The sequence below is a fragment of the Schistocerca gregaria genome, chromosome 6 (assembly GCF_023897955.1).
Source record: "Schistocerca gregaria isolate iqSchGreg1 chromosome 6, iqSchGreg1.2, whole genome shotgun sequence".
NCBI classification, from domain to species: domain Eukaryota; kingdom Metazoa; phylum Arthropoda; class Insecta; order Orthoptera; family Acrididae; genus Schistocerca; species Schistocerca gregaria.
In genome coordinates this window covers 303,825,158-303,851,980 of record NC_064925.1, presented here as the reverse complement: position 1 = coordinate 303,851,980, position 26,823 = coordinate 303,825,158, and the positions used below count along the sequence as shown (strand labels likewise).

The following is a 26,823-nucleotide window of genomic DNA, read 5'->3' as shown; positions in this document are numbered from 1 at the left end:
TCCGTGATCCTGCAGAGGCCGTAACGCAAGAAGAAGAGGAAGAAGAAGAAGAAATTATGTGTAAAGTTTGTTGTTGCCAAAAGCTCTAATTGTCAAATACTGAATGAATACGGGCAGGGTAATTCCTGCGCCATGATTTTTGCTGCCCCAAGACATGTACTCAGTTAGTAACTTTAATGTTTAACTTATTGTGCTACACCTATAACGTAACATTATACGTGATGTGTCTAAAAAGTTCGGTGAATGCTATCAGACTTCAAAGAAAATAAAAGATACAAACTAATGTTATTTATTGCCCTTACAAAATAGTCGCCATGCGCTATAACACACTTTTGAGATCGTCTGTACAGCTTTTGGAAACTATCAGCAAAGGCCTGCTGTGGAATGGATCGCAGAACGGCTGCCACACGATTTCTGATTGCATTCACGTCCGTACAACGTTCACCTTTCATGGCCGCCTTCAAGACAGGAAACTGGAAGAAGTCCGCAGGGGCCAGATTAGGGGAGTACGGAGGGTGTTCGAAACAGTTGCCATCTTCTGCTCCAGAGACTGGTGTACACGGATCGCGCAGTGTGCAGGTGCATTGTCATGGAGCAGCATCCACTTTCCAGTCCTGTGCAACTCTGGTTGAACCCACCGGATACGTTGTGGCAATCGGTTCGAAACTGACTGGTAAAATGCAGCATTAATGGTTTGATCTACAGGAACAAATACCTTACGGATGATGCCATTGTTGTGGAAGAAAACGATCAACAGTGTTTTCACCTTGGATTATTGCAGACGGGTTTTTTTCTTTGGTCGCGGGAAAGAGGGTGATCACCACGACACCGATTCCCGTTTTGATTCCGTATCGAACTGGCAGCACCAGGTCTCATCTACCGTGACGATAGTGTTCAGAAGCAATGGATGCTGGTCACACATGGAAATAAAATCACCAGAAGTTTCCATCCATTTTACTTTCTACTCGCCTGTGAGCTTGTGCGGCACAAACCGGGAGCGGATCTTCCTCTTACCCAATCATCACGGACGGTGGTGTGCACCGTGTCCTTGCTAATGCCCAGTTCCTCCGTAATCAATCTGAGAGTCCGTCGGCGATCTTGTGCCATCTTTTGTCGCACTTTCTCGATGTTTTCTGGCGTTCTGGTCGTCGATGGTCGACCTGAACGTTGCTCATCCTCAGTTGCTTCCTTCCCTTCCCGGATGCGTTTAAACCATTCGTAAACACATTTGCTGCTCACGGTTTCCCTCCCGTACACCTGCACCAACATTCCATGTGTCTCCGTTGCAGTCTTCCCCAATCTGTAGCAGAGCCTGATGTTAACACTTTGCTCCATAGCGCTGTGACACCTCCTCTCACACTGCATACTTTCAACTGGTCGCAGTCTGTTTACACAGCCAGTCACTTGCAGTGCATGCCATGTATTGATTCTCCCCAAGTCTCTGAATATCCATGCGCATGCACACACATATGCTCCAAATTGCCGTTCAGGTATGACACCATTCACGGAACTTTTTAGACCACCGCGTACATCTTAGATTCCGTTGCGCCAACCACTGTATGAGAACTATGCTAACATAAATGGCTCATGTTCCGCCCAACTCGCGTCAAAAACGCTACTTTTTCTAAACGTTTGACCATCTGAAGCTACCAATTATGTCACTTTTATTTCTGACCAAGCCCTGCATAGCCCACAAATTTGAAGAAACTCGGTGACGACGAGTAGGCGAGGCCAGCTTGTTAGTAGATTATAACATTATTTTAAATTTTTAAATTTTTAATTTCGGTCAACGATTATACGAAAAATACTGAAAATCAAGTTCTTGTTGTTCCTGGAAGCCGTTAGATAGGCAGCCAGCAAGTGATATGGGTGCTTGTAAGCTTTAGAAGCACGCCTATTAAGAAGCACTATAATTTCATATTTTGACAGGTAGACTAAATAAGTGCTTTGATATAAAAAAGAAAAGTTGAGTGCTTTTATTCTAGAAAAAAGGTTATAATAATGCCATGTATGTGTAGTACAGATTTTTGTCATGTCCTCAATTTTGTTTCTGGTTGGCTTAACTGTCATTTATTGCTGAAGAACTTTTAACTTTGCAGCGCGTCAGCAATCGTGAATAATTTAATGATTATAAAGAATCCGCATCCTCACCCCAGCCAACATTCGGTGGGCGGCGGGCTCTCAGTTTACCGAAAGTTGGCTGGGGTGAGGATGCACGCTTCTGACGTTTGAGATAAGTACAGCTATTGACATGGTACACACATACAGTTTATTTTACATTTTGTACGAGTCTTTTGCCCTTTTGGGCGTTCTGTATTAATGTTGGACCATGCTTCTTTAGGCAGTTTGTGGTTTTACTGTGTTCCGAAGATGGCGTGGTTATCCGCGCCGAAACCTAGGTCAACGTCTGGTTTCTATTTGCAATCGAGGCGGATTCTTTATAATCATTATATTTACTGCTTACATTCGTATTTGATTTTATGTTCGAGGAGGTTAATGCAAAGGAAACGTACATTCCATATTTCGCATTTTATCTTGTATACTAATAATAAATCTGTAAAAATGTCGTGTCTGTCTCTTTGTCTGTTTGAACAAGCCTCTCCAAAATTAGTTGACGAATTTTCATGGGGTTTTAACAGGTAACTTGAGCATAGCTTGTGGCACCAATACATGCTTTATTCCATCAAAATCGAATCACGAAAAAAGAGATCGCAATTAAAGTTTTATCCTTATTAATATTATTAATGCCAAAGCAACTCTGTTCCCTTTTTACGAATAACTCGCAGGACGAATTTTGATGAAATTTGGTATGGAGATAGTTCTAACCTTGAGGAAGAATGTAGGCTACTTTAGAAAGTGTGTAGTACAAGAAAGTCACTGATTTGAAGACTATTACGAGAGTTAAGGAAAATATTTACTTTTCGAAAAAGCTGTTTACTCTTTGACTTTTGATCTTTATCATATTTGTGAAAATGCTTTTATTGTTTGATATGTGCTGCGTGATATTATTCAAAGTAATGGGTAAAATGCTTATTGAACCTTCAATATGTTTAACCTATACTTCCACACCATTTGTCTCATAATGTACACGCTGTATAATGTATAGCTACTGAACAGCACCATGCATAGATGCGTGCTGTATGACAGCGACGCTGCACATATCGACGTTTCACCTGTTGCGACAGCTTGGGGGAGATAGAGAGGCGCACGCATTACGAGCTATGCTTGCCCAAACAGGCAGACACGTGACGGTAGCTGATACTATCGCACGTACAGTAGCTTGCTTACACTCACTCATCATAACAAAGCTACTGACATGCGAGTGCAGCTATTTATACAGGGTGAAAAGTATTTAAACCGACAAACTCTGGGAGGTTGTAGGGGACATCAAAACAAATATTTTTTCCTGTCATTTTTTGTTATGAGTATTATTTAAACCGGTGGAGGACGTATTACGCTTTTCAGTTGTTAGAGGCCGTATTACTATCTTCAGTTGAAGGCAACTGCTGTCCACCAGTGTGGTAGTGCATTGTCTCTGTTTACTAATGGAGCGATACACCTGGAGTGAGTACACTGATATGGTTGGTGCGTACTACGTAGCGCACCACAACGGACGAGCTACACAGCGGGTTTATCAATAACAATATCCTAATCGCCGTATCGCGCATCATACGACCACTGCTGCTGTGTACCAACGTCTGCGTGAGACCGGGTCATTTAGCAGATTAGCTGGACAGGGACGCCGTCGGACGGTAAGAACGCTGCAATTTGAGGAAGCTGTCTTGTAGCATGTGGAGCGGGATCCTTCAATCAGCACATAACATGGGGACGAATCAGACGAATGTAAGAACAGTCCTTCGAGAGCAACTGTTACGTCCATTTCACTTACAGCGAGTCCACAACCTGGAACCAGTTGATTATCCACCCAGAGCACAGTTTTTGTAGTCGTACCTGGAACAGTGTGGAATGCAAACTATATTTTCATCCTCTGTGTTGTTTACTGATGAAGCAACATTCGGGCGTGATGGAGTCTTCAACATGCACAATTCGCCTGTTTGGTGTAACGATAAGCCACATGCCACAGGTATTAGCGCTCATCAAGTGCGGTCCTTCGTTAATGTGTGGGTCGGTGTTGTTTGGGACTGTTTAATTGGGCCGTATCTGCTACCTAGGCCATTAAGTGGCAGGCACTATTACAATTTTCTCGCCAGAGCACTGCCAGAATTGCTGGAGGACGTCCCGCTCCCTACAAGATAATGCATGTGGTTCCATGATGACGGGGCGCCGACACATTTCAGTCGTCGTGTGCGTCGATTCCTGGACCGGCGGTTCCCAGAAACGTGGATTGACAGAGGTGGTCCTGTTCCATGGCCTTCTCGATCCCCAGATATGTCCCCTCTGGACTTGTGTGGGGAGAGATGCGCAACCTTGTTTACGCACCTTGTTTACGCAACTCTTCTGTTGCATCAAAAGAGCACTTGGTTGCCCGGATAGTAGCAGTAGCAGGAACAATTCGTGATACTCCTGACGTTTTTGCCCATGTCAGACAGAACATGATCCGACGGTGTCACCTTTGTTTACGTGTCACTGGAGCCATTTTTGAAAACCTCCTCTAATTGAAATTGGGCTGTGTTAATGTGTTGTCTGTTGGTCATAAAAAAACAGAAAAGTGTTTGTTGGTTTAGTTAATTTCCCGCTAGGGAAATCTTCCTCTACCGGTTTAAATACTCCTCATAGGAAAACATGACATTAGGGAAAAATATTTGTTTTGATGTACCCTACAACCTCCCAGAGTTTGTCGGTTTAAATACTTTTCACCCTGTAAATAAGTCATTTTGTGATAACGAAAAAGATATTAAAAATCAACCGACACCCTGTGATCCTGTCAATATCGATATCTCTGACAAAACTGTATTGCAGTCTTTCAAAATATTGGCATCGATACGAAACATCGTATCGAATGTGGTACGAGAACGTCGCTAGTGGTGTCATTGCTAGGTCACCTTGTTGGCGCGGTGGCGCAGCCGGTGAATGCGCGCCGCCAGCTGCAGCGTGGCCAGCGTGTCGCTGTAGTGGTGTGCACGCGCAGACACGTGCACCAGCATGGCCGCGTGGCACGTCAGCGACCCCAGACACTCGCGCAGCAGCTGCGTCAGCCGGTGCTCCCTGCAGCACGCCACACACAGGGGTCAGCTCACGGCACCCACCACTACCTGCTCACAAAACACTAATTCCATGGTCACTGGAAAATCTTTTCCTATTTTTTTGTCCTACATTAAGAGGTGGTTCTGGTCGAGGGACATGAAAAATGGATAAAGTTATAAATGGTTTCACGCAAGGATTTTTTTGATTAAAAAGGAGGATTACCAGTTTATTAAACATATATTCGGGTATGAGAAAATTTTTTAATCTCACAAACAATTAAAAATAGTGGCTGCATCCCTTGTCAAAGTATGCACCTCACAGCGTGTCCTGGTTTGTGCGAAGTCTTATACTGACTCGTCGTTACTTTTGAAGCCCAAAGAAACAGCGAATTTTTAAATTAGATTTCATCTGGGTGGCTATCACGATGGGGTTCTAAAAAATACCTCGGACAAAAATGGCACCTATTGGAAAAACATCCAAATTTCTTGGCAAGTTTTCTGTAGGAACAAATGTTTTAAATTAGAATTCAAATTTTATTGTCTATCATTAAAATAATTAAATGAATCGGATAATCTGTCTAGGCTCTAGAGCGCTTTCTATTTCGAGAGAAGCAAAATTTTGGAGTAAAAACAACGTTTCAAGGCTTACTGTTAAACTGTGAGCCCAGGACTATAGACACCATCCTTCCTCTTCCTCTCTGATTCTGAATTTGGTGCTGTGCTTTTTTCAGTCCGGACTCTTTTAACAAACTGGTACAATCCTTGCTCCGGGGCGGCCATGCGTTTCCAGTCAGATAAACAGTGTGATCAAAAGTATCCACACACACCCAAAAACATGCGTTTTCCATATTAGGTGCATTGTGCTGCCACCTAATGCCAGGTACTCCATATCAGCGACCTCAGTAGTCATTAGACATATTGAGAGAACAGAATGGGGCGCGCCGAGGAACTCACGGACTTCGAACGCGGTCAGATGATTGGGTGTCACTTGTGTCATACGTCTGTACGCGAGATTTCCACACTCCTAAACATCCCTATCTCCACTGTTTCCGATGTGGTAGTGAAGTTGAAACGTGAAGGGATACGTACAGCGCAAAAGCGTACAGGCCGACCTCGACTGTTGACTCTCAGACACACAGCAATTCGAAACTGCATCAGGGTCCACTGCAAATAGTATGACAGTTAGGCAGGAGGTGAGAGAACGGGTTTCATGGTCGAGCGGCTGCTTGTAAGCCACACAGCACGCCGATAAATGCCCAACGACACGTCGCTTGGTGTAAGGAGCGTAAACACTGAACGATTGAACTGTGGAAAAACGTTCTGTGGAGTGATGAATCACGGTACACAATGTCGCGCTCCGACGGCAGGATTTGGATACGCCGAATACCCAGTGGGCATTCACAGACGGTGGGTTTGCTGACCGTTTGGAGCCACAACGTTAGGCGCGTAACGGGGCCTCTTAGGAACATGGCTGCCAAGGAGGGGAAGGAAGACAGCGTGCACTCCGTGTGCATACCGGGAGAGTAGTTCTGGATGTGGAAAGGGTGCTTCCGGATGCCATGAAGAGTGCAGGGTGCAGCCAACTGCAGGTGGTAGCCCACGTCGGTACCAATGACGTGTGTCGCTTTGGATCGGATGAGATTCTCTCTGGTTTCGGGTGGCTAGCGGAAATGGTGCAGACTACTAGTCTTGCTTTCGAGATTAAAGCGGAGCTCATCATCTGCAGCATCGTCGACAGAACCGACTGTGTTCCTTTCGTGCAGAGCCGAGTGAGGGGTCTGAATCATAGGCTCAGGCGGTTCCGTGACCGTGTAGGCTGCAGATTCCTTGACTTCCGCCATCGGGTAGTGGGTCTCCGGGTTCCGCTTAATAGGTCAGGAGTCCACTTCACACAGGAAGTTGCTACCCCGATAGCGGGGTCTGTGTGGAAGGGACTGGGCGGTTTTTTTAGGTTAGAGGGTTTCGGGAAACTACAGAAACGGCGTCCGTCTAAAAGGGTGCAGGAATGTTTTCAAAGAGATGGTATAGACAGTAGTTGAGAGATACATACCACATAAATTAGTAAGTGATGGTACTGATCCCCCATGGTACACAAAACGGATCAGTCTACCGTTGCAGAAGCAACAAAAAACGCATGCCAAATTTCAAACAACGCAAAATCCCGAAGGTTGTAAAAGTTTTGCAGAAGTTAGAAATATAGCGCGTTCTTCAGTGCCAGATGCTTTTCATAATTTCCACAACGAAACTCTGTCTCGGTATCTGACAGAAAAACCAAAGAGATTCTGGTCATATACAATATACACCACTGGCAAGAGGCAATCAATACCTTCACTGCGCGATAACAACGGTGAAGTCACTGATGACAGTACCACCAAAGCACAGTTATTAAACAGGGTTATCCAAAACTCCTTCAACAAATAAGACGAAGTAAATATTTCCGAATTGCAATCAAGAACAACTGGGAAGATGAGAAACATAGAAGTAGATATCCTCCGTGGAGCAAAGCAGTTTAAATCACTTAATAAAGGCAAGGCTTCCGGTCCAGATGCTATACCAGTCGGGTTCCTTTTAAAAAAATGGTTCAAATGGCTCTGAGCAGTATGGCACTTAACATCTGTGGTCATCAGTCCCCTAGAACTACTTAAACCTAACTAACCTAAGGACATCACACACATCCAAGCCCGAGGCAGGATTCGAACCTGCGACCGTAGCAGTCGCGCGGGTTCCTTTCAGAGTATGCAGATGTAATAGCTCCATATTTAGCAATTACACACAACCGCATGCTCACAGAAAATTCCGTACCTAAAGAGTGGAAAATTGCTCAAGTCACACCAATACCCAAAAATGGAAGTAAGAGTAATCCGCTGAATTACTGGCCCATATCACTAGAGTCGATTTGCAGTAGGGTTTTGGAACATATACTGTATTCGAACATAATGAAGTACCTCGAAGAAAACGATTTACTGACAAATAGCACGGATTCAGAAAATATCGTTCTTGCTGAACACAACTAGCTGTTTATACTCATGAAGTAATGAGTGCTATCGACAGGGGATGTCAAATGGATTCCTTATTTTTTGATTTCCAGAGGGCTTTCGAGAGCGTTGCTCACAAGCGTCTTCTTACGAAACTGTCTGCCTATGGAATATCGCACCAGTTGGGTGACTGGATTCGTGATTTCCTGTCAGAAAGGTCAAATTCATAGCAATAAACGAAAATTCATCGAGTAAAACAGAAGTAATATACGGCGTTCCCCAAGGATGTGTTATAGGCCCTCTATTAACGACATAGGAGACGATCTGAGCAGCCCTCTTAGATTATTTGCAGATGATGCTGTCATTCACCGTATTGTAAAGTCATCAGATGACCAAAATGAATTACAAAATGATTTATATATCTGTGTGGTGCGAAAAGTGGCGATTGACCCTGAATACAGGAAAGTGTAAAGTTATTCACGTTGTTGTTGTTGTGGTCTTCAGTCCTGAGACTGGTTTGATGCAGCTCTCCATGCTACTCTATCCTGTGCAAGCTTCTTCATGTCACAGTACCTTCTGCAACGTACATCCTTCTGAATCGGCTTGGTGTATTCATCTCTTGGTCTCCCTCTACGATTTTTACGCTCCACGCTGCCCTCCAATACTAAATTGGTGATCCCTTGATACCTCAAGAAAGTTATTCACATGAGTACTAAACGAATTTCGGTTACGCTATAAGTCACACAAGTCTGAAGGCTGTAAATTCAACTAAATACTTAGGGATTACAGTAACAAATAACCTAAACTGTAACGATCACATAGATAATGTTGTGGGTAGAGCAAACCAAAGACTGCGATTCATTGACAGAAGACTTAAACAATGCAACAGATCTACTAAAGAGAGTGCTTACATTACACTTGTCTGCCCTATTCTGGAGTATTGGTGTGCGGTGTGGGATCCTAATCCGGTGGGACTCACAGATGATATTGAAAAAGTTCAAAGAAGGGCGACTCGTTTTGCATTACCGCGAAATACGGGAGATAGCGCCACAGACAGAAATTTCAATCGCCAGTTTTCTTCTCCGATTGTGAAAACATAGTGTTGGCGCCCACCCAGATAGGGAGACATGATCATCACGATAAAATAAATCAGGGCTCGCACAGAAAAATGTAAGAGCTCGTTTTTCCCGGGCACCGTTCGAGAGTGGAACGGTAGAGAGAGAACTTGAAGGTGGTTCATTGAACCCTCTGCCAAGCACTTAATTGTGAATAGCAGAGTAATCACATAGAGGTAGATTTAGAACTTCATCTGCGAGCGTGAGTAGTGCCAACAGCAAAATTCAGGTTTGAGGTTAATTTTTTGAGTTGTCACACCTGTTAAATGTCATAAGACAAATTTTTCCAGCTGGTTGTATGTTACAAACACTATTAATGTTGCTTTCGCTGTAATTTTCTTATTGTTTGTGCTGAACGCAGTGCAAAATTTCTCGTTTTCGTGTGCTTTTGAAGTGTAAAATTTGATAAATCAAAATGTCACTGATAGGTATAAATTCAGGGAATAATTTATGTTACATTTTCGTGACGGAAACGAAATCTGACACCTCAAGTGAAGACTGTCTAGTAGCATTATTTTGATGTGGTCATTGATGACCACGAAAAGTTTTGGCCCATACATACATGTTGCAGCTCTCGCTCAGTTATACTACTAGACTGACAGACAAAAACGATCTCTGGCTTTTCCTGTGCTAACGGTTTGGCGGGAGCCTACAAACCATACAAATAACAGCAATTTTAGCTTGATTCCACCTATGGAATCCATTTTCTCCACTCGTACATAGACTTTTTCCCTCGTAAGTGTGGAGTTTTCAGTGATGAACGCGGAGATATAGTCTATCAGAATATTTCTATAATGGAATAAATATATTAACGCCGTTGGAATGAAGCAATGCTTGTAGATTACTGCTGGTCTGTTTGTAAGGATGCTCCTGAATTCACTCACAAGAGGCAAGCCAAAAAACAATGATCTCATTAAAATCATCAGAAGATTCTCTTGATACCCAAAGAACTGCCAAGTTGTCTTCCTTTAATTTAGGGCTCTTAGAATGTAAGTGTCATAAAAGAAGTCATTGGAATTTCAGTGTTGTTGGTATATGTAATTAAAATATATCATCTTCTGTTAATCAGTTAAAATAATATACTTCCACTTACTGTATGAGGGACAGTCAAATGAAAACTGAGCACTCGCCACAATGGAGCATGCGTAAAGACATTTGTGAAACATTCTCCATACAGCCTGGCTATTTCACCGTGTGATTTTCATATCTTTGGTGATCTGAAGAAGGACACGCGTGGGTGTCGGTTTCAGTCGGACGGAAAAGTAAGCGCAAGAGTGGACGATTGTAGAGTCGTGAGCGGCCGATCACGTTCTGCGAGGCAGTGGGATAGATGTAGTAACGCGTGTGGTTATTAGTTTTGAATGGAACCATTCCATGGTGCCGCTGTGGTGGCTGTTTGGTTTTCGTTTGACCCTTATATTTCACAGAAACTAGAGTTAGTAAAAATTTTACTTCTCACCCCAAAATTAGTAGAATCTGACTCATCAAGCGAAGCAAACATACTAGAGTTATTTACCCATCATTCTGATTTGCAGCTCCTTGTATTGGCCGCTTTTGAAGTTAAAATTGTTGTATGTGAGATCCGCCAGTTATGCAACAAAAAAAAAAAGTTTTTCTCAGTGCCCAAAAATGTTTCGGCACCACTGTGCCATCATCAGTGGATATTCATTTTCATTTATTCTGCAATGTGAACATTTTTGTTAAGTGATTATAAAATTATGTTCATTTTTAGTTCAAACAACAGATCGTTTCTTTTTATATATACCTTTAATTTTGGTGTGCACTGATGATGGCACAGTGGTGCCGAAACATGTTTGGGTACTGAATAAACGGGGTTTGCATAAGTGGCGGGCCTGACATCCCACAGAGTTATTTACTTTTAATTGCAAAGTTTTATCGCCATCCCTCGATGACGCGACGAGACACCGAGATGATATGTAGTCTATGTCACTGACCACGTGGCCCACTTCTTAAATGGATGAACTGACTGTTCACAGGGACTAAGATTATATAAGATTGCTACGTTGTCGGTTACCTGAGAGGCAGGTGCTTTTGCCTGTTGAGGATGGCGAGCAGGATGTTGCCGAAACCCGACAGGCCCGCGCCCGCCTTGGATCGGTCACCGCCGCCCACATCGATCAGGTGGAGCCTGCTGCGACCTCCGACCACTGCTGGAAGAAGAAAGACACGGCGACAGCCCTCAGCGACGCTGCGTACACACTGCGCAACCTAAGTAGCAGCTCTATACATTCTGTGGACTGCTGGCTACTGTCGCGCAGCTACTAAGAGGGGCGTTCAATAAGTAAAGCCAAACATTTTTTTCTGAAAGCAGATTGGTTTTATTCAGGATTCCAGTGCACCATGTTATTCCCCACTCTTTTGTTTTTGAACACAATTTCCGTTCAACGAGACACGCCTCCTTGTATGCCTGCATGGTACCACTCTACTGGTCGAGGCTGGAGTCAGCGTCTTGCTGGATCAGTAACCTGTCTATCATCCAGCGCTGCTTCCTCGGAGCGAATTCTACATTGGGCCAAACAGATGGAAATCGGAAGGTGTGAGATCCGGACTGGAAGGCGGAAGCGGAAGAACAGTCTAATCAAATTTTGTGACCTCTCGGGTGCGCAGGCTTAAGGCGTTGATGAAAATCACACACTATTTCAAAAATGCACCAAATCGACAGTTTTGGAGATATGGCAATGAAATTTTGTACCACGTTTTACATGAAAGTAACGCAGATGCGTATAAAATCCTTTCAATATATATATTCAACTTTTTTAATGAAAATTGAAGATTTATTTTCAAAAAGTAATGTATGTTCCTTTTACTCAGAAAGTATTCAAGAGATTTCTACAAAAATTTCTCTGTTTCATCTCTTTATATGTTGTAAGCTTCTCACATGAAGTTTTTGGAATAGGTCAAATAGGAGAATTTTCTTAATTTTTTAATTATAATTCCACAAGTACAATTTTAAATTCATGTAAAATTCCAAACACTTTGCCCCTTATATCAGCTTTCAATCAGAATTTCAAAAGTTGCAATTGAGGCAACATTTATTAGGTTTACAGAAAAAAATGTGTACAAAATTTTAATTCTAGCATTCATTCATAGAATCTGAGGAAAAGGTACATAAACTTCAAAAAACAAACTTTTCAGTAAATTCAACTTAAAGTTCAACCCAACTTTTTTCCTTATGTCACTTCTTCAGAAGGCACGACATTTATACTCTGGGTCGTCTTTCCCTTCAAGGCTTCCTTTCTGGTTTCTTGTTGTCCGCCTTCTTTCCTTTACCAGGTCTGCAACTGACTTTACAGCTGCAGAGAAGCGCTACAAATCTATTTTTCTCAGGATGTTAGTAGTGAAATTTCCTATCTTGAGGTCAGTTCTTTCTAATACCTTCATCCTCCAGACGTTCCCATCATTAAATACAATAACTGTATCATAAGTTGCAATTGTGACAACTGTAGCAGATGCAAATGTCTTTTTAGGGCATCGTGCCCACGTAAGTGAATTTAAAGACTCATTTGGATTTTGGGTTCAGCCGTGAACACACTTTTTGAGAAGCGCAGGATCGGCCAAAGATGATCTATAAAACCAAAGCTTTTGTGTCACGGCCTTCTAGACGTATCCCGCACACGTTTGGTTGAAAATAATACACAGAATTGTTGTTCACTGAGCTGGTATTGAAGTGCTGCTTCAAAACGTGGGCGTGGCAGGGAGACCGCGTCACACTTTTAATTAATTTTTAGGCATTTCGGATGCGATTTTAACATTGAAACTTTGGGATGTTATTGTCCATGAGTTGTACTAAAACATAAAAAATAAACCGAAAATTGACTTTTTTTGGTCAATTTCATCAATGTCCCCCCTTTCCTTGTGTTGACACGGAGAAGGAGTGTTTGATTGTGATCCATCGATTACATCGAATGAGTGTGTCCGCACGTTGCAACACTGCAGGAGCCACAGCTGTGTATTGACGGCAGGCAGGCGGGAGATGGGATACATTCGCGTGACCTTGTTGCGATGATGACAGACACCTCGTGAAATGACTCATCGTGCTTTTGTTCACTGCCAGATCTCCATACACATTTTGCAAGCACCCACGTACATCTGCGATGCTGCTGTTTTATTCCAAAAGAAGCTCAGTTACAGCTGTCTGGTTGGAACGCACTTCCGTTACAGACGCCATTGTGAAGACTATGTATAGCGTCACCAACTATCGGAACTTCAAGAAACCATAGTGGATGAAGCGGAAACATGCCACGATCTACCAAAACAAATTCCGAATTTTTCAACCGAAAGTGGCCGAGTAAAAAATATGTTGCGTTAGTTACTGAACGCTCCTCATATAAGGAAAGCATACACCTTATGAGTTACCGATTTGCTCTTTTGCTTGACTGTAGTGCAGCTTACAAGCTAACGGCATGGCAGCCGGATCTATGTAATTTTTTTTTAATATTTATCGTACGTTCAGGACTCAAACATCAGTCTCCCAAAGTATCCGGTGCAACTCTCTGTGTGCAACTCTCAATAACTGTCTAGAAAATCGACTAGCAAGTTCTTTGACCGACTTTAATCCACAGAACGTAGGACGATTTTTGACAGGCGGCGTGGTACTAGCTGCAGCGTTCAAGAATGGCAGGTGCTGGACCGCTGTTTAGAGTCTCGTTTCATTCATTATTTTTTCGTTTAATTCGAATATATGAGTCATTTAAATATAAAATTCATCACATATATGCTAATTAAGTCATATATAAATAGCACTTTTATGGAAACGCACATGATCTTATTTCTAATTACGATAACAACTGTCGAATACATTAAAGTTTCATATGCTATAAACTTTCGATTCGAGCAGAATTTGTAATGTATAACGGAACAAGTCCTCTGCGAGTAGCACTACTTCTTCACGAACTACCGCCGATGATGTGTGACGGGATTATTTCCGTGAAGTTTTGCATATAATATAAAAAATCATCTCTCATACATAGTACTGAAATTTCACTGCATAAACAGGTTTGAATAATGTCTTCTTGTGCCGTCGAATGACCAGCCAAATTGCTGTCGTCCACGTCCGACATTACAATTTTTTTCGTCGAAGTAGAAAATATTCAGGCACGAAGAGGTAAAACGCCACCTATTGCTTCAGAAACGAACAATGAAATGCTAGTACGGCCATAGCCATTCCTTGCAAAAGACGTCGTATCTCTTCCAACCATTGTGGAATTCGTGGAAATCTTTTGTCTACAAGCGGCTACGGCCTGCTCCGCAGGTAGTTTTACTAGCTTAAGCAACGTCCCAGTGCCATGGGATCTTGGTTTCGGCAACCGTTGTCAACGTCATAAACTAATAGTAACTCGCGTACTTCAAAGTACACACACAGATAACAAGTACTGTTAAACTCTCTACATAAAGAAGTGCTCTCTTGTATTGCGTTCCCACACAACTTACATGCAGTTAAAAATTAAGTTTGTTAAATATCAAATATTTAATGAATTTCATTATTAAATGTCTTGGGTATTGGAATTAAATGAAAAAAAAATACCAAAGCGATACTCGAGCCAGCGATCCACCGAATACGTCTCAGCCACTAAAGATAGAGCAATACGTCCTACCAAAAGCTATCGGACCATTTCTGAATTGGAGTCGGCGAGAAAACTTCCGGGGCCGATTTTCATGAGAATTTTTTTAGAGTTACAGCGAACTGCTTTGGAAAACTGATATCGGAGTTCCGAACATCACATATAATGAATTTTAAAAACCGCAAAAAACCGATTGCTATGTTGTCCCTTTGTTAGAAGTTACAAATGATGCTCTAGTACGGGTATTTCAAAATCAGTATCAGACTTTTGAGGCTTTATACCATTTATTACATTTAGCTTACAGGTATGAACAATACATAAAATGAAAGAACAACTCAAACAGTTTTCCTTACAAGTGTTCAATGTGAGAACCATTCGTCACACAACACATATTGAGTCGATAGGCAAATTCTTCCCAAGCTTTGACCAATGTGTGTGTGGAGTAAATGTTGCAGCAACTGCTTCAGTCCTAATTCTTAAGTCGGACACATCATCTAGGTAGAGGAGGCTCATACACATGATACTTTATCAACCCCTAAGGACAAAAATTGCAGTGAATCATATTGTGTGAAAGTGGAGACCATGCGAAACAAACTCTGTCATCCAGCCCGTGCGGCCAATCCGGCAGTTGGTACAAGTTCGTCTGACCAATTGCGTACTGAGTTATACCATTGAGACGGCTCACCATCCTGCTGCCAGATAATATTCTGGGGTTCAGCTTCTTCCAATTCACGAAATAGCCATTGCTCTAGCGCATCAAGGCACCGGACACCAATTACAATTGCTTCACCGACAAATCTGTCTCTCTCTCTCTCTCTCTCTCTCTCTCTCTCTCTCCATCCGAACAGGCCCCGACGGCCCGACCGACCGCGGTGTCATCCTTAGACAACAGGCGTCACTAGATGCGGATATGGAGGGGCGTGTGGTCACCATTGTCACTTTTCATGACCGGAGTCGCAACTTCCCGGTCAATAGATCCTAAATGAGCCTCACAAGGGCTGAGTTCATCCGGCTAGCCTATAGTGCTCAGTAGATTAAGACAGTCACCCATCCAAGTCAAAACCAAGCCCGACTGCGCTTAACTTCAGTGACCTGACGGGAACTGGTGTTACTACTGAAGCAAGGCTGCTGGACCGCCAAACAATAAAAGCCCATATCCTCTCCACTGGGATATGACACAAAAACATTCAATTTAGGGGCTCTTGCTGCAACAGTACCATCTCGTGGAGACGTCATGACTCACAGATGAGCACATTATGTGTTTTCACATTTCCACTTTGGTGAAATGTCGATTCATCACTGAAGACACGATCCAGAAATTTTTTTTTCTAGCAATATCTAAAGAAAGACACACTCAAATGAGCACAAGTATACAGATAAAATTGTTTGAGTTGCTCTTTCATTTGACGAGTAATTTATAGCTGTAAATTGACTGTAATAAATGTTATTTTATGTTATGTTAACCGGGGACCCAGAGACGACGGAGAGGCTCAGTCCCCGCCGCAGCCGCAGTGGTCCACAACCCCACGACGACTACCGCAGTACGCTTCACCCCTCCGCCGCCCCACACTGAACCCAGGGTTATTGTGCGGTTCGGCCCATGGTGGACCCACCAAGGAACGTCTCACACCAGACGAGTGTAACCCCTACGTTTGCGTGGTAGAGTAATGGTGATGTACACGCACGTGGAGAACTTGTTTGCGCAGCAACTGCCGACATAGTGTAGCTGAGGCGGAATAAGGGGACCCAACCCGCATTTGCCGAGGCAGATGGAAAACCGCCTAAAAACCATCCACTGACTGACCGGCTCACCGGACCTCGACACAAATCCGTCGGGCGGATTCGTGCCAGGGACCAGGCGATCCTTCCCGCCCGGAAAGCCGTGCGTTAGACCGCACGGCCAACCGGGCGCGCGTAATAAATGTTACAAAGCATTAAAACCCCGATATTCATTTTGAAACATCCAGTGTTATGAACTTCTCAAGTGTTCCGAGAAGTCGAGGTCCAAAGTTTTATGAGCTTCTCTGGCGCCAGCCGTCCGGTAGTGGAGTTAGCACAACTCGCGTAAGATGAGAGTAAGATAGTGACGCGTTGCTTCAAGACTGCAAAACTCTGGTCGCTGTACTGATCCCTGTAGGGTGGTCTCAGGTAACATTTGTTGTGGGCTTGTCAGAGAACAGAGACGGTGTGTGTGTGTGTGTGTGTGTGTGTGTGTGTGTGTGTGTGTGTGTGTGTGTGTGGGTGGGTGGGTGGGTGGGTGGGTGGGTGCGCCTCACCTTGGCCCCTGGATGCGACGCGGTACTGGTAGAGGTGCAGGCGGAACAGCATGAGGGCGCCCGGTGTGCGCTCGGCCAGCGCCTCGTCCAGGTAGAAGGCGGCGCGCTCTGCACTGGGAACCCGCAGCTCGCTGGTCTCTGGGTCGTCGCTAAGAAGCACGCCGGGGGCCTGGTCCACGTCCGCTGCAACACCACAACACAGTCAATACAGTGCAAGTCACTCTGCCCGCTGTCGACTCCGTACAAGGCAGGTCATTTTTTTTTGTTCACTTACTTTGCTGTTTGGGAACACGATAACAGATGGCAACAGAAGCACAACGGATATTAGAGGAAGAATTGCTTAATCTGTAAGATTTCTAGCTCTAGCAACCGAGCTTACCTAACTGCTGATCTGTAATGACCGAATCCTGAAAGGCTGCCAGAAAAAAACAGAAAAAAATCATATAAGTACGAATATTAGTTGTAAATTTTGTAACTTAGGCAGAGGTGCACAACGCAAGCTGCTTATAACCATTAAGAGGTTATACGCTGAATTCACGTGCAACTATTGCGAATTGGAGGTAAAAAGCGACGTGTCACCTGCAAGTAAACTGCCTCAAACGCCAAGCAAGGTGGAGTTTGACAGAGTTCGAGTGACCCAACAGCCGCATCGGATGGACGAGCCTACAGCAGTTACTATGTAAGTGGGCAATAAGACCCAATTAACTTTGAGCACTGGGGAGGACATGCAAAGTTTGCCTGTACGTCTGGGCTCGGGTTATTTGGTGTCTATTGTACATTTGTCTACACATATCAATGTCTGTACGTCACACACACTGTGACGAGTACTCGGATCTAAGAGTTCGATCAGAACCATAGAATTTGACACCTCCATGATTTGTGATCTGTTGTACCATACATTACTGCGTGTGCCCGAATCTTAACGGAGCTACTGGCTGGGAGGGCCATTTGTTCTGGTAATTGGTGTAAGTCTGATCTATGTTCTACAATAATTGAAGCTATAAACCAGAATCTGTGATCTTCTGTGTATTCGTTGCAAACACGTGGTAGATCAGTAAAAAGCAGATCAGTAAACGAAGCGAACGTCTCGTTTCCCCTGCCGTCACTATATCTACATTTTAGCCTAACATCCCAGTCATTCTCCATTGTCTCCAATCACAGAGATCTGAAAAATTTCAGCTTGACCCCGCCGTGCATGATCAGCCGAGCGGTCTCAGACGCTGCAGTCATGGACTGTGCGGCTGGTCCCGGCGGAGGTTCGAGTCCTCCCTCGAGCATGTGGGTGTGTGTGTTTGTCCTTAGGATAATTTAGCTTAAGTAGTGTTTAAGCTTAGGGGCTGATGACCTTAGCAGTTCGGTCCCATAAGATTCCACACACATTGTTCCAGCTTGACCCATTCGCTGTTTCACTTCGATACACAGCCGCTTGCGTGATAAGAAACGGATGACCAAAAATCTCACTTCACCTCTGGTCTCAGCATGGGCTTATAAAGTAAGTATTTGGCAACCCACGTCGGGTTACGACAAACCAAAGCACGCTCGCTACCGCAGAAGGCAGCCGTGATCATTGGAAAGTATTGATTAGTGTTTGCGACCATGGATCGCAAGACATGTCGTTTCCACGAGCCATGACAGTTTGGTGGTGGCCATTATTCAGCTGTCGCGGCACCAGCGGAGCGATTCTACCCTCTGATTGGCTACTGGAACGCTGGATGCATACGTTTGTTTTGAAGATGTGGGATTCATGGGTGAATTTTTTTTCGGGCGACTACTGGTGGGCCATCGTATGTTGCTGATATCCAATGACGTTGGCCCACAAAAAATGGCCGCAACGAATTCACCTAGTAACTCCACTTCTTCAGAATAAGCATGGGAAAACTCTGTTTTTATAAGTGAACGGGAAACTAGTTTTTGACAATTTTCAGATAACTAGAGAGACCAGGATATCCCAATAGAGAGGTAGAAACGTTTGAGTGTGCAGGACGAAATCTAAAGATGAGCGTGAGCTGGGCTTCCAATACCAGTGATGGTTTTCTGCCTGAGAGACATGTTCGGTACCAACTGATAAATCCGTTTCTCCGTTTCTTCACTTGCCCTTATGTTCGTCTGACCGTTTTTCCACTGTTTTTTGTTAGTTCCCATAACTATATGACTTCCTTAATTTTTTGAGAACCTAACCCTACAATTCAATCGCAAATTTTCTATTCTCTAATGTTTTTTATAGCGAATTTTGAAGTTGGACGTGTGCAGGCATTTGCGTGCAGGTAAACAGTGGCAGGTAAACAGTGGCAGGTAAACAGTGACAGTTACAAATTAAAATTCTAGAGCAGTCACACTTTACATGTCACAAGTTGAAGGCAATTTTTTTTTCATGTTTCATTCGACAAACACGAGAATCTTGAGAAATTGCGTAGCCGAGGGCCACGCGTTACAAATATCGGGCAGCGTATAGCGCTGCGGTCACACATTTGACTTCTCTGCAACTTTAATTCTTACTTTCGAAGTTTATGGAGCAATTAGTAGCGAAATTATAGACGATTGTGTTAATACACCTATAAATACGACGCGGAGGCCGAGCTAAGCTCAATGGCATGCTGTTCATCGTCTTCCCAGCCTCCTGAAAAATTTGGCAGTTAAAATCGAAGATTAAGACGATGTTGAGCGCCCATATCCACAGCAATACTTGATCTATCACGAATTTCTAGCCGAGGGACGCGGGGAAGTGGAGAGCACGATGCCACTGACCGCCGGTTCGCCTCCGCATCTCATTAGTAACGCCAGGCCTCACCTCCTGTAATGATGCGGGTATCCGACGACGCGTGACTATTGTGCTTCGAGCGTTTTCACAACAAGTGGTTGCTGACAGTTTCCAAAAGCTTCACAACCGATACCGGAAGTATGTTGTAAATAATGCTGATTACTTTGAAGGCCAGTAAAGATATTTTGTTTTCTTTGTTTTCGACGACCATTTACCGAACTTTTCAAACGCATCTTGTAGCTTGTATAGTACTGTATTGTATGTTAACCGGGGACCTAGAAACGACGGAGAGGCTCCGTCCCCGCCGCAGCCGCAGTGGTCCACAACCCCACGACGACTATTGTAGTCCACTTCACCCCTCCACCGCCCCACACCGAACCCCGGGGTTATTGTGCGGTTCGGTCTCCGGTGGACCCCCCCAGGGAACGTCTCACACCAGACGAGTGTAAGCCCTATGTTTGCGTGGTAGAGTAATGGTAGTGTACACGTACGTGGAGAACTTGTTTGCGCAGCAATCGCCGACATAGTGTAACTGAAGCGGAATAAGGGGAACCAGCTCGCGTTCGCCGAGGCAGATGGAAAACCGCCTAAAAACCATCCACAGACTGGCCGGTTCACCGGACCTCGACACAAATTCGCCGGGCGGATTCGTGCCGGGCACCAGGCGCTCCTTCCCGCCCAGAAAGCCGTGAGTTAGACCGCACGGCCAACCGGGCGGGCATCTTGTAGCTTTCTTGTCCGTTTTTTCAGATCATCTACATTATCATTGATTAGCACTACTTCGTCTGGAAATGCAAGTACATTCACTCTTATTCTTATGCTAATTCCCTGTTCTGCTTCGCTTGCTGCACCAGTTTCTCCTGTATAGTTATGTTGAAGAACAGTGGTAATATTCCATCTCCTCGTCACGCTTATGTTTTTATGTCTAAAACCATGGAATATTCCTCTTCCATTTATGCAGTCATAGGCTTACTTAAAAGCAAAACGCGATGTTGTCATTTTTCTGTTTTATTCCCAATGTTTTGATATGGCTTTTTAGTACAAATAAGTGATCAGTGGAGAATGTATTCATCGTAAACCCCACTTGTTTCTTACCTACTATCACTTTCAAAAATGATTCCAATTTTTTCTGGAGATTCTCGCTGAACACTCTGCAGGCTGTGTTAATTAATGTCTCTATAATTTCTACATTCTTGTTTACCTCCCTGTGTGGACTGGTACGATATTTCGTCTTTCTACTCAGCTCGCACTCTTTGTTCGTTCCAAATGTTGGTCATAAATTTGTATATTTGCTTCGTAAGTTTGCCTCTTTCCTTTTTCGGTAACTCAGTTGTTATTCCATCTCATCTTGGAGCTTTGCTTTTTTTCGATTAATGGCAGCAGTGTATTACAAATTTTAAGCATACTTATAGATAATTTGATTTACTGCATTTGTAAAGCAGACAGTTTTCTTTGAAACTGTCTTCTAACTTATTTCAGAGGATGATAAGTAAATTCCCTTGATTAAGTAATCGTTCAATTGCACTGCTCTGTAATAGCAGAGCTGGGTTAGCGTCGCCAGAAGCAGTTTTCATTCCACTGTTTAGTTTCCTTGGCTTTCCTCAGCAGTACGGTGGAGGTTTCCAAGAGTTGTAAACTTGCAAGCTCACTTCACGAGATAAGAATCCTTTTAAGGAGAGTTGGCCATCATAAAGATGTTAAGCCGTGGGCAGAGTCTCCAGGTAGCCAGAACCGCATGCGCGTCTGTTCAGCTCACTCTCCAGGCGGGACCTGGAAAGGGCTTTTTTCTGTCGAAATAAACCAGGAATTTTTCGTAGAAGGCTTTTACTATGGTAGGAGATCTCTAGTCATCCGTGGCTTCCCAGAAGGCATATGGATTTCCTTTATGACGCCTTGAAATAACGTTTGATATAAATTTCCGGAATCCAGCTTTCTGTATGGGTCATACTGGTATTTTGTGGAGACCATGCGCTTTTGCCTTGTGTCTACGGATCCCGTGCTTTCCCGCTGTGTCTACGTGCAGAGCATTTGATGGTTTCTTTTCAGAACTGTGCCACAGAGTGGGAGAGATATTCTATCTTCTGCCACAAACCAGAGCATTACTGGCCCAGTATATCAAAAAATCCACAAAATCTACAAGAGTAGGAGATTGTTTAACACCTTCACTTGAGTGTTACTGGATGGCACTCGCATCTTTGCCTCCACTGGCCAGTGATTTTCTAGTCTGACGAAAAAGGGTACAGAGTAGTCAGGAGGAGGAGAACTTCTGTCTGGTCTTTTGAAGAGTAAGCACGGTCAAGCGTTTGTAGAGTAAAGACTTGTTACTAGTACAGGAGAGGTAACTGATGATGGAAGCCTTGTTACCACTTCAAGGATATCTGTACTTGAGCATTAAGTACGAGACGGCTGAATCTAAAAGTCCAGTCGCTACTGCTTCCGTCCTATATAGTCGCGCTCTACGCGCACGTTTACACTTGATGTTACTTTGCCGATTTTAAAGCCATGGATCCAGGTTGTTGCTTACAATGCGCACTTTGGCAATCTTACGGTGTTCGCTCCTATCTTTCCGTGTGCTTTCAATATTTGACTAACAACTTACGCAGTCACTGATCGCATCCACAAATTATTAACGTAACTGTCTTTGATCAATGCTTCGTCCCTTTGTCAACGTTTTTTTTTAATATATCAGTGGGTAATTTTCAAGTTTAAAGGTAATCAATCTGTTGTTTTAGTGACTATTTATCTTCATTCGCCGCGCGGGGTAGCCGCGCGGTCTCACGAGCCTAGTCACAGTCTGTGCGGCTCCCTCCGTCGGAGGTTCGAGTCCTTTCTCGGGCATGGGTGTGTATGTTGTCCATAATGTAAGTTAATTTAAGTTAGGTTAAGTAGTGTGTAGGCTTACGGGCCGATGACCTCAGCAGTTTGGTCCCATAAGACCTTACCACAGATTTCCAAAGTTTTGTTTCCATTCATTCCTTGAAGATCGCTCCTCCCAACGACAAATCTGATTGATGTGGTACCCACTGGTTTCACGTTTAATTGGGCCGCCCCTAATAATATCCATTTAAATAAGATGTTTCCGTTGCGTGACAGTATCCCTATTCTAAATTAATTTGCATGATCATTTGGGGCAGTGCATTACTCTGTTGGTCAACAGAGTTTGGTGATATGCACCATAGGGGTATGCACCCATCTATAACCGACAACCACACGTTGTGTACAGAGATGATAAGAATGTATTTACTGTATTTATGGGGTTGGTCAAGTTGTGTAGGTGAGAAGCTGAAACCCCATTCCGAGTTGTGTGGTTTGGAAGCGAGCACACACTACCTCACTTGCTGTACTTGCCGTTCCTAAAGCATGAGATTCATTCATACCACAGGCGTATTTCATGCCTGTCTGCACGATAACAAGGAAGTAGTTTGGAAGTAACGCTAGATTAAGGACAGAAGAGGGTAGCACAACTCTTCTGAAATAATAATCAACTGCAGACTATTTTTAACAGGTACAGTTTGAAAAAGGGAAGACCACAATTACGCCAGTACACTAAAGTCGGTGGTGAAGGTACCTAAAAGTAAGATAAGAGATTACAGAACCGATATACATTGCTCGGCTAGCCAAGAAAAAATGTACACATGAATTTTTAAAGGACACTTAACAAAAGCGAGAAATATGAGTAGAACCTCTTCAACTTTTGTGTCGTGTAGATAAAATAGTACATACAATTGTTGGCGAGCGAAAGAGAAACGGCCTAATGATCGCATACGACAGTAGAACATAGTACTTTACCCTAGTGGCTGCATGAAGGCGTCATTGGTCTGGTGGCTATTTCCTCTATGAATGCCCACCATAATTTTAGATGGGCAGATTGTCGCAACTAGCGAGTAATTAGACCGAGGATTGATTTTCCGATAATCTGCTAACATTACAACGACCACCAGGTTCCTGCAGCACTCATTTAACTATCTGCACGTGGCACCTAAGCGATAGGGGCATGTAGACTGGAGATGCACTGTACCAGCAACGGAACGCATCTAGACTGCGCAAGAAATGAGGTCCGAATGAGGCAGAGCCGTTGCTGTGGATGTTCTGCAGAAAAAGGCCGACTGCCGAAGTGTCTACTTTTCATAGTCAACTTAACAGTGCTCATTTTCACAGTTTAGGAGAGTCTACGAACGGTTAGGCTTGCTTATCTGACACCACTGTGTATTCATATGCGAAGGACCGTTCAAACTAAGCGCATAAGGGTCCCTTGCAATGGAAAACGTTATCTAGGTGAAAATTACCAATTGTATAATTACACTGAAGTGCCAAAGAAACTGGTATAGGCATGCGGATCCAAATACAGAGGTATGTAAACAGACAGAATACGGCGTTGTGGCCGGCTACGCCTATATAAGACAGCAAGTGTCTTGTGCTGTTATTAGGCAGGTTACTGTTGCCATAATGGAAGGTTATCAAGATGTAAGTGAGTTTGAACGTGGAGTTATAGTCGACGCACGAACGATGGGACACAGCATCTACGAGCTAGCCATGAAGTGGGGATTTACCCGTACGACAATTTCATTAGTGTAAAGTCAAAAATGCGGTAAAACATCAAATCTCCGATATCGTTGCGGCCGGAAAAAGATGCTACAAGAACGGGACCGATGACAACTGAAGAGAATCGTTCAGCGTGTCAGAAGTGTAATACATCTTCAAATTACTGCAGATTTGAATGCTGCGTCATCAACAAGTGTCAGCGTGCTAACTATAACCATTCAACGAAACATCATTGATACGCACTTTCGGAGGCGAAGGTCAACTGGTGTACTCTTGATGACTGCACGATACGAAACTGAACGCCTCACCTGGGCGCATCAACACCGACTTTGGACTGTTGATGACTGGAAACATGTTGCATGGTCGGACGAGTCTCGTTTCAAATCTTATCGAGAATATAGACGCCTACGAGTATGGAGAGAACCTCATGAATCCATAGACCGTGCATGTCAGCAGGGGACTGTTCAAGCTCGTGGAGGGTCTTTACTAGTGTGGGGTGTGTGCAGTTGGAGTGATATGGGACCACTGACACGTTTAGATACGGCTCTGACAGGTGATACGTGCATAAGCATCCTTCCTGATCACCTGCGTCTATTAATGTCCATTGTGCATTCCGACAGACTTGGGCAATTCCAGCAGGATAATGCGACACCCAACACATCCAGAATTGCTACAGAGTGGATCCAGGAGCATTCTTCTGAGTTTAAACACTTACGCTGACCACCAAACTCCCCAGACATCAACATTATTGAGCATACCTAGGATGCCGTGCAATGTACTATACCCTTCATATTGTTACGGATCTTTGGACAGCCCTGCAGGAGTCACGTTGTCAGTTCCCTCCAGCACTACTTCAGACATTAGTCGAGTTCATGCCACGTCATGGTGCGGCTCTCCTGCGTGCTCGCGGGAGCCCTACACGACATTAGGCAAGTGTACTTGTTTTTTTGTTCTTTTGTTCTTTAGTGTATTAGCAAGCACGACCCGCAAAATTTACGGACAACAGTCGTGTACTGTGATGTTATCACTGTCTCTTTGATATTTATCGTCCGCACCTACAACAAATATCAAATCACAAATAAAAGGCTAGTGGGGTGTAACCACCCTTATCTCCCACTGGAGAGAGTGGCATCGTAATGCACAAAATGCAAGACCTTTAAATACAGCTAAATGGTTCCTCCATACTAATACAATGACGAATCATAATATTGGAATAATCTGCGTCAGTTCTCGAAAATAGGTTGTATGGGGGAAGTGGTCAGTATTCGGTTCTCGGATTGCCCAGGGCACACGTCAGGCACTGGTGGGAGCGATAGCAAAGCAGCGACAGCAGGGAGGAGAGAGAAGAGCAGCGACCAGTGTAAGCAGTAGGGCAGGCAGCAGGCGGCAGACTCACAGGTGTCGTGCGAGGCGAGCAGGTCGGCGACGCGGTCGTCGTGCAGCTGCAGGGCCGACACGCGTACAGAGAACCGGGCGCCGCTGCGCTGCTTCTGCTCGGCGATGGCGCGGAACAGCCACGAGATGGCGCAGGGGATGACGCCCAGCGAGGGCGCGTCCTCCGGGCTGCCCACCATCGTGCGCGACTTGCCTGTCGGGAAATCAACTTCCAATTAGCTTGTCTGCAAAACACACACACACACACACACACGGTCAATAACTTCATAATTGGGTTTCGAAGCGAAGTCGATCACAAGGCGTAACAATAAACTCTTTGGAACTGTCGTATCGGCCGCCGCACAGCAGCCGTCAACTCGGCGCGGCGTGCTACAACACGCGCGGTACACAGCGAGTACCGCTGGCGCCGCACACGATGTCAACAACTGGCGCCAGTGAACGCGTCGTCGCGGGGTTAGCGGCAGCGTACACACCACTATACGGATTACCCTGGCGGCGCTGCCCTTGCCACCAGACTGAGCAACCGGATAAGGGCGCCATCTACCAATACTATGATTGGCCGGATCTGCGGATCTAAGAGAGCTCCCTGAGCCCGTTTAACCAATTTAATCTTCGCCGATAACCGTGTTACTACCCGGCTACTGGATTCACGACGAACGAACCGTACTGTGGCCTCCCCGGCTGGAAACTTGCGACGCGTCGGTATCGACTGGTTGGCACTGGTTTGGACTTGTATTCTCTACTAGTGACTCTGATTTCTCCTTGGCGCTACAGCCAGCGAAGTGTTGTGTAGTCGAGCTTAAGTTTTGTTTTGAGTGACAGGTCAAATAAATTTGGTCATCACGGAATATTTGTTATGTTATAGTGCTGGCATAACACAACCAACCACAAAAATTTAAAGAGAGCAGTCCAGGTCGCAATAAATTATTTATGCTTAATGTCCGAAATAGTAGCCAAGGCTATAAAGACGACCGCTCGCGTTAAGCGGGGAATCCAGGTTCGAGACCCGGTCCGGGACAAATTTTCAGCTATCGTT

At 44.3% G+C, this 26,823-nt stretch overlaps 1 protein-coding gene across 2 annotated transcripts in view; it reads right to left on the bottom strand.

The window, feature by feature from the left end:
* The window catches only part of LOC126278434 (kinesin-like protein CG14535), a 1,017,611-nt gene that overhangs the window by 62,906 nt on the left and 927,882 nt on the right, over nucleotides 1-26,823 (bottom strand). The window contains exons 9-12 of one of the 2 annotated variants that reach the window (XM_049978552.1): nucleotides 25,789-25,980; nucleotides 17,093-17,275; nucleotides 11,270-11,402; nucleotides 5,004-5,166 (exon numbers count right to left, since the gene is read on the bottom strand). In XM_049978552.1, coding sequence (XP_049834509.1) covers nucleotides 5,004-5,166; nucleotides 11,270-11,402; nucleotides 17,093-17,275; nucleotides 25,789-25,980 — 671 coding nt within the window. Of the gene's footprint in view, nucleotides 1-5,003; nucleotides 5,167-11,269; nucleotides 11,406-17,092; nucleotides 17,276-25,788; nucleotides 25,981-26,823 lie in introns of both variants that reach the window. The other variant, XM_049978551.1, reaches the window with a different exon arrangement.